The 12,960-nt window shown below is 54.7% G+C and overlaps 1 protein-coding gene across 1 annotated transcript; it reads left to right on the top strand.

The window, feature by feature from the left end:
- Positions 1 to 895: 895 nt before the first annotated feature.
- On the top strand, positions 896 to 1,166 carry GLRG_09316 (uncharacterized protein; the record flags this gene model as incomplete). The annotated part of the gene is made up of 2 exons (XM_008100001.1): positions 896 to 901; positions 957 to 1,166. The coding sequence occupies 2 exons, from the start codon at positions 896 to 898 to the stop codon at positions 1,164 to 1,166; spliced, it is 216 nt and encodes a 71-aa protein (XP_008098192.1).
- Between the last annotated feature and the right edge of the window lie 11,794 nt (positions 1,167 to 12,960).

Here is a 12,960-nt window from a genome sequence, read left to right as displayed (position 1 = left end):
CGCGCTGCTCCGGCAGCGTACCGTTCTTCTCCATGCAGAGATAATGGTCTCACGTTATGGTAAGGATTGCTCCCATGGGGAGGGATGCCGCACCGCCGCCCACCCAGCCAGCCGGGCCGTTGTCGCTCGCGTCACCCGGCGTGTGACATCTTTCATGATTGACAGCCTAAGCCTAGTCAGGACCGTTGTCAACATACCTCGCGCTCACGCGACCTCCCCTCCCTCAAGCGAGGTGCGGCCCCGCGAACCCAGCAGACGGGTTCTGGCTAAAGTGGTCGGGAATCCGATGCCATCTCGCCTACGAGTTCCAGCTGGGTGTTGCCCTCGCCTGGTGACACCCCCTCTTTCGACACCGACAGGCTTAGCACTAGGACCCTGGACTCGTTCGTATGCGACCAACGGGTTCGAACCATCCCTCTATCTCTCTCGGAGCAGATACACACGAGCTAGCGCATTCCGAAAAAAAAAATGGCTTGGCGCCAGAGCCCGCCAGGCGCTCAGCCAGTAATCGATTGCATCAACTGGTTGAGCCCTGATACACCATCGACATGCGGCCGTCGACGAGTAAATCGAGTTATACGCCGCTTCCCACGCGACGCACTAGCGAATGGCTTCGAAGCCACCAATGAGCTGACATCACTCCTGACCTGGCCCGGAACGGCTAGATGCCTCAGCTCGGCTGCCATGCTGAGAATCCGGGAGGCTGGGTGCAACTCCTGAGCTGATGCATGTACAACCCCGAGTTTGCTCCCCCCCCCCCCCTGTGGGCTTGTTTGACGGGTGAAATGAAGGTTATCAGATATCTCGGTCCTCGAAACGTCGGCCCGTCTTCGCAGCAAACAGCACCGCACCGCACCTCGGCTGACTCGACCGACGAAGCGTCAAGGAAGAAATCATGGACGTATGCACAAACGGGACGGACTAGGTCAAAGCCTCGCTGCTGCTGCGCCGTACAGCTGGAGAGCGTCTGGCCAAGATTAGCACGAGAGTCTCTCCGCGGATCTGGAATCACGCCATGTTACTCGCACCGGCAAACAGAGATAAACACACTCTCGCAGTCCAGAGATGACGCCCTGATGATGGGGATGGGAGAATCAGGCTTAGCGTCCAGTGGCGGCGTCGACGACGTCGACTCCAAGATGGAGGCGCCTACCCGGCCGACTTAGACAACCAAGGCCGTCGAGGGGGCAATCACGCTGATGACGGCAGTGCGCGGGTTTTCTGGGTAGGTGGAGGGGGCTCGGCCTTGGCAAAACGGCCGGACGGTGACAGTCTCAAGTGACTCTCGGCGACTAAACGGATCATCAAACGTAACTTTGTATTCGGGCGCCCACAAAAGTAAATGGATGAGAGAAAAAGAAGAGAGGCACCCGTGCCCAGTCCCGGCTTCGCTCATTTCCACAGTTGCCATCTTGACGATGCAAACAGGCTCCGGGCTAAGCAAGACACTATACAGGGACTCTACTCTCTACGTGTGGCCCCCGGCAGCAAGTCAAGAAATGACAAGTGACGAACCCACTTGAGTTGCGCGCCACTTAACGTCACGACCAGGACGGTCACCTCGAAAGCGGCGTCTGGTTTTGTTCCGTCTCGTCCAAATGAAGGGGGGAGGAATCAGCGGTTGGTACTACTATGTGCATGGTAGACTACTACGGTATCGGGCCAAAGTTTAACCCCCTCGTCAGGTAAATGTGGCCGTGCTTTTTGATTATCCCAGCGACGGTACTTTGAGCTTCTTGTGCACATCTATCATAATTTTGGCCAGTGAGAGTCTCTCGTACGTGGGTCACAACTCCACACTACCTGCTAGGGAGTTTATACTTACCCATCATACGTAGTACGGTCTAGAACCGGGATCCTATTCATGGCTTCAATGCGCGAGGGAATTAAATAATTTGTGCATAGCACGGACAGAAACCCCGGACGACGTTAATCTTTATTTCCCACCCCAAAGGCCGGCCTCCCCCCACACACCCGTCTGGTCTCTTCGGCCTCCCCTTCTTACATTTTTAGAGTTAGGGTTTGGGCTGTCACGGCACATCCGTTTATGCGCACCGAGTCATGGGGACGTAGGGCCCTGCACGGTAATATATATCTTTTGTACAGACATACAGTGAGGTGTCGCAAGTCTCAGATCACCTTACAGTGCACCACATTAAATCCACTAACCTACTACCTTGATGATACCTAATAACTTACTACCTTAGGGAAAAAACTCGTTATTTTTCTTATAAATTTGTTACGGGCTATGCCTGGTCAATTGGCATGGGCTGAAGCCCATCGCGATTGCTAGTTGCCTTTATAAGTGCTGCTAGACTACAAGTTGCTGACTTGTAGTTACGTACCTTTTGACTATTCTGCCGGGTGGCTTAATTAGTAGTGTTGCGCGTGTGCGCGTGCGTCTAGGCCCATCAGAGGGCTAGGCCTATCCCACTATACACTGAAGGCCGTGATATGCTGGCAGCCGTACTTCGCCCACACTAGTGGGCCTAACCCTTTACAAAAATATATTTATAACGATCTATTATAGTTATTTATTAATTTACTTTATCTTGAAAAGACTAAGTTTAAGAGTTATAGTAGATCAACAGAAAAGCCTTATAGAGATAGTTTTAGCCCCTAGTAAATATAGTACTAACCATACCGTTTTAACACTATAGTCTACTATAACTAAAGCTCCCCTTAAGACTATTACTTAAATACTTTATTACTTGATTACTAAGCTTCTAAAGCTAAAAGTATATTAGTAAACTAATACTTAAAATACTTAAACTATCTATCTATATTTATATATTTACTTTTAGGTATATAGACCTTAAGCTATATAGCATAAGATTATAGTGCTTAAGGTGTACACTGTGTGATTGATCTTTGACTCATGACCTGCTACTTTATGTAGCAGGGCTTTGGCACATTATTTGTCGTAGAGGCTCGTGGGACCTTGAGCTGGGCCGATTCTTGTTCTCTTTTTTTTTTCTTTTTTTTTTTCAGGTTTCGGCCGCTCGGTTTGGAGCGGCGTATAGAAAGAGGGGTTTGGGCAGGGCGTGTGTACTATGCATCGGTGGCTTTCCATATACCCCTGCTGTTTCCGTTTTCTTATCTTTATTCCGATCTTGATTAGTATCTACTTAGGAACATGCGCCCAGATGGAGTTGGGAGCCTTGGACCCACGGTCTTGCGATGTGTCACTTGGGGCTGTCGGAGTTGACGGGTGTGTTCAAAGGTTTCTCTTTTTTTTTCTCTTTTTCTCATCGGCCTTGTTCCGAGGGGTCACTGACGGTCGTCCGTTGGGAGTAGAGGCTTCATCGGGCTTCAGGTTTACGACAACCCAAAGTCAGCATACGTAGCTGAGCATATGGCCGTGGAGCAACATGCTCACAACCTAGAGGTCGGAAGATGCCGTGCTGCTAAGTGTGTCTACGGAGTGCAGGAGTACGGATACTTCGTACACGTAGTCTTTACATTCGCTCGGACGGCAGAGTTTGCCTCCCCCTCCCCCTTCGTGCAGGATCGAATCCACTTCCAAGTACTTTGAATCGCCCTTTGTAAACAACGACACCCATGGAAGCATGTCAGACTTGGGAATGTTGGAGCCTGTGGCCACTGACTAAACTAGCGCATGTGGAACTTCGAACATGGGATGGCGGGAAGGTTCGGTATATCGTAAGCAACGCCGTATGTTTGGTAAGAAATCCTGGCTTGCTGGCTGGCTGACCTTGTCCGGGCTGACGCTGCCGTCATCTTTTGGACATTGCGGCACGGGCGGGCACAGTCATCGTCTCGGGCGTCAGAGAGCCGACTTGGAAAGGAAAGCCAAGCCGTGGCGGCCCTTGCTTGGCCCGAGGGAGGAGGGGGAATGTTTGTAAGAATAGCCCTGTTGGTTCGTTCATTCGGGTTATTCTTTGAAGCGTCGCGTCGCAACACCTCTCTTGGCTTTTCCATCTTATCGCCTTCGCGGGAACTCTCTTCCCAGGACGAGATGGGGGTTGGCCTCCTGACTCGAGCCCGTCGTCGAAACCGGCAAACGGAACGCAACGCGGCGATCGACGTAGCAGCGCATAGTCTAGTATAGTAGTTGAGGTCTCTGGGACAGGCTCTCAGTCTCTCGCTGGGGTTGTCTTGGCCCGAGATTCGTTCGGTCAATGGGCGAGGAGGAGTCCATCTTTTTCTTGCCGAGAGAGAGCACCCGCAAAACCCTGCCGATAAGCTTTCCCTCCGTCGGCCGCACGAGATGGGATAATCCCGTCGAGTAGAACGCGCCCGCACGAGGTTCACGGGTCGCCCGAGATGGCGGGGGGGCTTGGAGCAAGGGAAAAGTTTAATCTCGCGATCTCGATAACGAGCTTTTCTCCCACAGAATTCGGGAACGACGCCGGTACGCACAGCTCAAGGCGGGGGCATGGTTGGGAGCTTGAGCAACAACAAATCACCGAAAAGTCCGTCTGATCAGCCACCTTACTTTTTTTTTTCTTTTCATTTCGGACGGAAGCGAAAGTTAGTTACTATAACCCACACATTATAGAAGTATGCTCATAGGCTTTTCTCTCTTCATTTAGTCTTCAATGGGCAACACTCTATCCGGTGCAGCGGACAACCTTGGGGAGTGAGAGAGACATTTGAAGGATGTACCGTCTCACTCCTTGGAAAAAGCCTTCCGAGATGAAGTGCTTGATAGTAGTAGTCATGGGCACCACGCCTAACCAGTATTTGACAAGCAAAGCAACGGGCATCAGACCGTCTCCTTGGTTTTTTTTTGTTTCTTATCTTGTTCTTTTTACTTTCTTTTTTTTTCCTTGTGTTTTTCTTTTTTGCTTCCGCTTGCCACCCTTCAGGCTCATGTCTGCCCTTCCAGAATCGTATCTCGGACACCAGCGTGCCCAAGAGCCCGACTGGATCCATAACGCCGAGGATGGTCAATATTACAAACTTTTAGTATAGCTGCGCTAACCTTTTGAATGCTGGAGGAGGTTTACATGGGCTAGTTAGTGTGTGATACGGTACCTATATCATCTGTCGAGGGGCGTGGGTGTGGGCGCAGATACGATGTACCTCTTCTTGTGTAAGTATCATTCTACTAGGATCACCCCTCCCCCATCCCTTCCCGACAGTTGCTCAACAGGCCAGGAGGAACATCAACAGATCCCGGAGGAGTTGTGAGGTATGCCAAGACCACCAAGACGGCGCTAGAGAAAGTGGCTGACAACGCTTAAATTCATGCTTAAAACTGCTCACGGTGCAGTGGTGGTGGCGAGCTGCTTGGCCCTTAGCAGGTTTGGCAGAAGAAGCAGGCTGCCCTCCTCTCGGCGGCGCAGGCCAAGAAAAAGGGCTCCCTTTGGCGGTTTGGCGAAAGCCAACCATGTTTGGTCCCCCGTTCAGCAGAAACCTGAACGCCAGTCTGCGACTCTGCCAATCATGAACCGGCAGAGGATGAGGGCGAGGAGTAAGAAGAGGGCGGCCGCCGCTCGGCGACGCTATTCGAGCGGGCCACACACACACACACACACACACACACACACACCCATTTGCCTCAGACCCGGCTTGTCTTTGCCTAATCTTGGATCGTGACTGGACGCAAAAGATGGATTGGCGTCTCGTTGCCCCTCCCCCCCCCTCTTGTCTTCTTTTCCCGGCAATTCTACCAAAGAGCGACCGTGGCCCTCGGTTGATTGCCGGTTATGCTCTGTCTATGTACGGGGTACATCTCAACACCTCGGCCACACACGGGCGGTCCCGCTCTGCCAAACTTGCTTCTTCCTCGTGTGCGGCCTTTGGCCGGCGTTTGCGACAACTACCTTGTTACGAGCCCTTCGTCGACCGACCGAGGACGTCCAAGTGACCCAGAGAGAGAGATGGTGGCCTGTGGACATATTGCTTCCATATACCTGTATGTGCACTCCAAAGGATAATACGAACGGGCCCAAAACATATGCCACGGAATGCCCAGTGGCACTAACCTCACCTTGGCGGGGCGCTCGTCAGTGCCCCCGAGCTTGCCCCCGGTGGGCGCACATGTCGCTGCCGCATGTGCCAAGGCCTACGATATCAGCTCCCTCGTCATAAGGGAAAGCACCTTACGGAGGATCACCGCCAAGCTCAGAAGTCGCAGCTCGGTCGGGCAGGCCAAGAGGGGAAGCGGTGGACAGGCGTCCATCCCCTTGTCTTGTGCGGATGATACGGTGTCCGTTCAACCCACAGACTGGTGACCGACGATCAGGCTGTTGCCGGCTTTCCTCGTTTCTCTGCTTCCTCTCCCCTGTCCCTCTTAGCAAGAGAGTCATGGAGACACTAGGTCCGGGGGGGGTTTGTTTTGTTTTTGTAGTGGGTGCCCCGGCGTGCTGTAGACCCGGCATTTACCCAGCATATCTCTCTGCAACATGGGGAGGGGGCCGGCTTAGTCGCCGCCAAGGGATCGTCCTGGTCCCCCCCCCCTATCATGGGCATTGATGATTACTAGTTCATCTATTTGGCTCGACTGGGCTCGAGCTTAATAAACCCCATTCACACCGAACGGTCGTTTTCGAGATGAACCAGCTGCGGCAGCCAATGGTCGATGATCGGGTAAGGGGCGAGAGACAGACAGACAGACAGACAGTCGGCTCGGATGAGGACGGGGCTGCTGGGCTCTATCGATCAGCATTCCTCCTGGGCTGGGGCTGGCTGACCCGGCCGACCGTCGGCGCAGCGCCGCGTGCCTCATTACCCGACTACCACTGCTCGCGCGTGCCACCCTGTAGCAGCCTACAGGGCTGATGGTTCTGCAAATAAGCCTTTCTGCCCTCCCCCTTTTACTAGGTAGCATACGATTTGTGCAGGAGGATTACCGGTATCTAGTATTTACTGCCGGGTTGCTGAGGAGCAGCATGAAGGTGTCCAAGACCGGCCAATGGAGCGGACAAAGTCGATTTGGAGGGGCCGCCATGCCGCAGGCCCAATCCGAGTAGATGCCATTGGGCTGCGAAGAAACCTAGACCAGGCTGGCGGAGTGCAGCTGCATGGTTCCGGCCAAGATGGAAGAGGGAAGAGGGCGACGACGACAACAGCAACAACAACGACAACGACGATTGCGTGTCCTTCCGTGCTGCCCAGCACCACTCACTCTGACTACCACGCGCGTCGTTCAATAATTGTCCCTGGGCCCCCCTTGAAATTGCATAGGCGGTCGTGAGTCGTCTGCCGGCTGCTCGGCGCGCTGGCAATTGGTCCGTTGGGGGGGGGTTACCTGTCTGACGCCGGCCATTCTCCTCTCGGCGTCGAGCGAACCGGCCAAGCGACGAAAGGGAGACCTTGGGAGACGTCCAATAGACCTTAATAGTCTATGGAGAACCTTAAGACCTTGGGAACGAGGGAGGAGGCGTGACCGCGGTTGGCACCAGGTGGTGCGCCTCCTATGAGCCGGAAACCCGTTCGTCCGATTCGACCTTAGGGAACTATGACTGGGAGCAAGGGAGGAGGGATGGGAGAGGGATACCGGTTATGGTGGGAGTAGGGACACGCTCTGGGCTAACCTTAATGGTGTTGTTGGTACATGGCACCAGGCGCGGACGCAGATTGTGACAAACCTTGGGAACGATACACCTTAATTTGCCAACGAGCAGCATTTACCAGTCGTGCTGCGAGTGCTCGACACATTACAACGCGTACGGACGAGCAGCTCGGGGGCCGGCCATCACCACGCATGACCATCAACCGGGGGGACCTTGAGGCCATCTCGAGCGAGATTGAAGAAGTCGAGTCCCTGGAAATGGAATGGTACTACGTAGTTGCGTGCGTGCATGGCGGCAATACACACCCTCTGACCTGTTCACATGGGTGCCAAAACTGCCCGATTCGCCGGACCAAAGTTCACACTGCGCATATCCGTATCCGTATGTGTACGGAGTACCATGAAAAGTATTTTGCACGAGCAGCAGGAGATTCTGCTGGTCGATTGGTTCGCGGGCAACCAAGCACATTGTGCGCGTCCCGTTTTCGCATCGTCGCCATTGCAAATACAACCCAGGGCGACACCCCCCCCGGTTCCCCGTGATTGATGGCCACTTCATTGAAGCTTGATTCTGCTAGGCGGGTCTCTCTGGGATTTGTCCGACCCAAACACAACCTGTCATGATTTGCGGGCCGCGTCTCACGAGAACCAGGTGTTTGCACCCCCTCCCTAGCATAGCTGAAGGGGGGGGGGGGGGGAAACAAAGAGAAGGACGCTCCGTCTCACAAATGTTACGAGGCCGTGCCAGGACGGTCCTCGTAACCTTTTTATTTTTATTTTTAATTCCTCAAAATGGACAACTCCCTGCACGTCAAAACCCTTCGAGACTCTCTCTGCCTTTCCAGTTGGAGAAGAGCACCGGCCGGTTTGGGACATTTCGAGATTGCCCAAGCCATGTTTGTGATTGGGAGTGTCACCGACCGTGGCCCCCTTTGAAATGATACGGTACGACCGGTAATATTGCTGAGACTTGACATTTCTTGGCACTGGGCTCTTTGTGCGCGTAGCCGCCTCAGGAGAACCCCCCAGCCGTTGGTTTGACCTTGACAGGGAGCCGAAAGCACCTGGGATGATCCCTCGATGAAGGCCATTTAAGCTCAAGGACAGTAATCTAAAGTCAAAGAGGACAGCCACAAGAGAGAGGGGGGGGCAGGGGGGGTGCGAGGTGATATCTCGGATAAGACGGGAGACGTTGGGTTTGAGGGATGCCTGCTTTGGATTCCCCCGGGGGGGGGTTCCGGAGTGCGCGGCACTGCAATACGACGCTACGAGCGGTTCTCCAGCGTCCCAGACGGCGATCGCCAACGGGGACTCGTAACGCCGTGAAGCAAACTACAGTCCGTGTGTAGTGGTGATAACGGCAATACTGTGTGTGTGTGTGTGTGTGTGTGTGTCCCGCATGTGTACGCAGACGGCTACGTTGCCGCGTCTCTCCGCAACGAGATTATGCTCGTAATTTACCCACCATTACATTGCACCTTGCCGGCTCCCGTATGCTGTACGAGGGACGCTCCTAGGCTTGGGGGCTTGTGTGCACGCACGCTTCCACAAGCTACGGTGCGGTCGGGCGTACGAAGTGTCTGGGTCGGACGTACTCTAGCTGCCAGCGAATGTGCCAAAAGGTTAAAATCAACCGAAACCTTACGTATCACGGGGAAGGAAGGGGAGGACCTAGAAGCCGGGCCATGTATATCTGTAGCTGGATGATGATGAGCAATCCGAGGCCGGCCCTGAGTGGCAGAAAGAGAGAGAGGCAGACTGCCCTAAAAGAGGAGAGTGATTGGGAGGGTTTCAGCCTCGGCCGCCGAGCGTACCAACGGCGGTCCCACGATCGTGCACACCGTCTTGTGCTGCCGCGCTGGTGCGTTTTAGGTGTACGTGCCCGGCGATGCCGGCGTGTTTGCGTTGCAGGTGTCAGCCGGGCTGTCTCGCGCATCATCTCTTGCGCCCTTGGGAACGGCGGACCGTGGACGGTGTGACGGCAACCTTGGGGGGGGGGGGCTGGTGGGTGATGCTTGACGGGGTATACGGATACACGGCGCCGGACTCGGGAGGGCGGTGTAAGCTAGCTGACTGGCCTGGCACCTGGTACGGACTATGCGCCGTCTCGTGGGCTGGCGTCGTCCATCTTTTGCGGCTTGAGAGTAGCATTCGGGGGGGGGGGGGGGGAAGTGTCTTGTCTCGTCTTCTCTACATGGAGCATTGGGCCTTTGGTGGCATGGATGATTCAGCCTCAGAGTTGGCGGCGAAGAGTAGCATCCCACCCCGTTCGCTGAAGCGCTGCCGTGGACGTGAGCCGGGCGCCGCCCATGACGGTTGCAAAGGCGTCGTCGGATGCCAAGAGAGAAGGCCTCGGCGCTCGTCGACGACGGTCTTGGATTGATCGATGGTCAACTGGCGCATGACGTGGCCGTTCCCGGATACTTGTCCAGGCGCAGGCTGATGACACCGGAAGGCTGAGGAGGTTGACTTGTTGGGCGCAACCGCCCCGATCACTGGATCATCGTTATCACTACCATCATCACCACCACCGCCACCATCATCATCTTACCATGTTTGTCCGTCCCATTACACTGAACATGAGACGGGGAATGGTTGCTGGGAGTCACAGACATTGCGCAGTTGTAGCCATATTTGGGAAGAGGGCAGGGGATGGGACGAAATGATGAACATGCCCACACAAGTACGCCGCACGCGAGAGGGATAGCCGTTGAGTAACACGGGACCGTTTGGCGCTCACTCTGTTTTAGAACACGTTGGGTCGCACCACCCGAGGGGGGCGCTTCTCGAACTCCAACCGATCCCAATTCTTTTGGGGTTTCTAACCATTTCGTCGTTTCCAAGCTTACACAGAACAAGGATGGCAGAGTCAGCCGTACTGATCAGCAGCTATTCATGCGAGATCTGCAATCGGATTTTGGGAGGAAGAGAGGCTGTCCGAGCAACATCACCCAACCGCCGGGGAATTATCTGCCGCAAGATAACAAAGACATGGCGTATTTTTCTTTTCTTTCTTCCTCCCCGTTCCCATCCTGTACAATCTGTTTCAAACGTGGGGAAAGAGGGGGTTTCGAACAGGCTGCCTTCAGAGCGAGTGCCGTTTCTTCCAGCCGCGCGGATGAGAGAGAGTCCGTCGGTATACCATTACACGTTTACACCTTCAGACCATAACAACGTTGTACTCCGATACCATGCGATATGGCCCTTGCGCTTCACTGCACACAAAGCCCCCGTTAAGGTCACCACCGTGTGTCATATCTAATACACGTTTTGTGACTGAAGGGAGACCAGACCCCAGATCGAACGCGACGCTAGGGGAGATGACTGGTGCTGTTAAGACCTATTTTCCCCTCTGATTGTGACTCGCCTGCTGCAGTTTAGGGTTTGGCTTTTGCTTTGACAGGTCGGCCTTAAAACACAGCCTCAGCCACGTTCCGGTAGGGTGGAGGGAGGGGCACACGCAGCACAGTACGGGCGGCCCAAAGGAATAAGAACAGAACGGGCTTACGCTTGGACGACGGCCCTTGGCGAGAGATAGATTCTATACCAATAGTAGCGAGCTACGTATGGAGGCGGGGCGGCGGTGTTCTGCTGAATCAGGGCCGCGACACAGGGTTGATTTACATGATTGGCAACCACCCATCGTTAACGTTATGGGGAACGCCGTCCGACCAGGGCAGAGGTGTGCCCTGTCGGCGATGATATCGACGGTGGGCCGAGAGCGAGAACGAGGGGTGGGTAGTGCCGCTGTATGGTGGAGGCCCGTTCGCCAAGACGAGCGACAATGAACCAAGGTAAGTGAGGCGGTGTTCTAGTGAGATTTATTATCCTTTGCCTGTCAATATTGATGTCCACCCTGAACCCCATCGAATTGAAAACAGTATAGGAATGATTCGAGAAGCGGGGAGTGAGTTGGGGGGGTTTCAATGTCAGTGTCATTACGAGCTCCAAAACGGGGTTGGATGGAGGTATCCGGGCGCTGCGCTCCGCTAGAACGGCGAGAGAGGGAAACCAAAGTCGGGAACCGGACGGCTGGATGGCGGCGGCGGTCCGTTCGTTCAGATGTGCTGCGGCCTGGACGCCCACGGGCACTGCTGTTTGTCTGATGTCTGGTGTGGTGTCACTCACTGGCGGCAGAAGTTTGTCACGGTCATGAGAGGCGAACGGCATGACAGAACCCCACGCTTTTCGCCATGTCTCCGCCGCCGCCGCCGCCGCCGCCGCCGCCGCCTATTGTTGGACGGAGAGGGATGCGAATATGAGTCAGAGGAGAAGCAGGACAGCTGATTGAGTGTGTGTCTCGACGCTGGCGCCCCTAGTTACGGCTGGCTGGCGTGCCCCCTCCCCCAGCTCAGCGTCGTGGCCGATCGACGCGGCGACGGCGGTGCCGTCGTCGTGGGGGATATCTTGCCCGATCCCTAGCACTGGTGATCTTCTCTTTGCAAACGATTCGAATGAACATGAAACCTCTGGTGGTAGTGCGCGCGCACCGAGAGAGGATATGGCCCTCCCGATGAGGGCAAAATGGTGACGCACGGGAAACTCTCTTTTACTTGGTTATGCGCTGCCCACTTGGCTTTGCCGCATATGAACTAGTCGACCCGATGGACTCGGATTGTAGCAAGGTGACTCGGATTGTAGCAAGGTCGGTCTGAACGGGTATGCAAAGGACACGTTTTCTCCCTCACCCTTGTCGTCCTCCTCCTTGTCCTCCTCATTGTCGCTGAGCTGAGGCTACGTAGTAGAAGGACGAGCTAAGGAGGGGGGGGGGGGGGGGGGGGGGCGTGCTAATGTTTGGATCCGTTGGGTAACCTTACCTTGAATAGAGCGCCTCGATGTAAGCACCTATTGTGTATTTTGACACGGCTCTTGCTTAGTTGACTCGAGTTAAGAGCAGGTGACCAGGGAGGGCACCGGACTTGGCGAAGGGCAAGGCCTTGGATGCGCACCCTTCTTATTTGGGTTGACGCCTTTTGTTCTGCTAGCGCGAACCCGGACAAGTTGCACGAAAGTGTGTGATGCATACAGTTTCCAAGCAGGAAAGCTTGGTATTGGCAAGTCCTGGGAGAGGGAGAGCGACAGGGAGGCCCATAAGGAACCCTTTGGCGCGCATCACGAGCTGCAGACTTGTCGGTTATGGCGAGGTTGGAAGGAATCCAAGGTCCAGGCACTCTGTACGGAATGCCGGAAGTTGGAGCCTTTGATTCATTCGGAACTTCCGAGTGAGCATAATAGTGGGCTCATTTAATGGCGCTGGGGGGGGGGGGGGGGGGCTTAGCAATGGTATAATTCCGACCGTCGCTATTTTTACTTTGACGACAGATGGATAGACAGGCAGACAGACGGACACAGTGAGACAAAGTGTTCCCAGCCAGCGGCGGAATTGAGAGCCACTCTATCGCCGAAATGAATCATGTGGTTTCTCGTCTCGCGCGCGCCTGCGTAATAAGGTTTTGAGGCCCAGTTTGTCTGAACCC

This window comes from Colletotrichum graminicola (assembly GCF_000149035.1).
Source record: "Colletotrichum graminicola M1.001 genomic scaffold supercont1.47, whole genome shotgun sequence".
Classification (NCBI taxonomy): Eukaryota; Fungi; Ascomycota; class Sordariomycetes; order Glomerellales; family Glomerellaceae; genus Colletotrichum; species Colletotrichum graminicola.
Note: the sequence above shows the minus strand (reverse complement) of the source record. Positions and strands in the feature narration are given on the sequence as shown.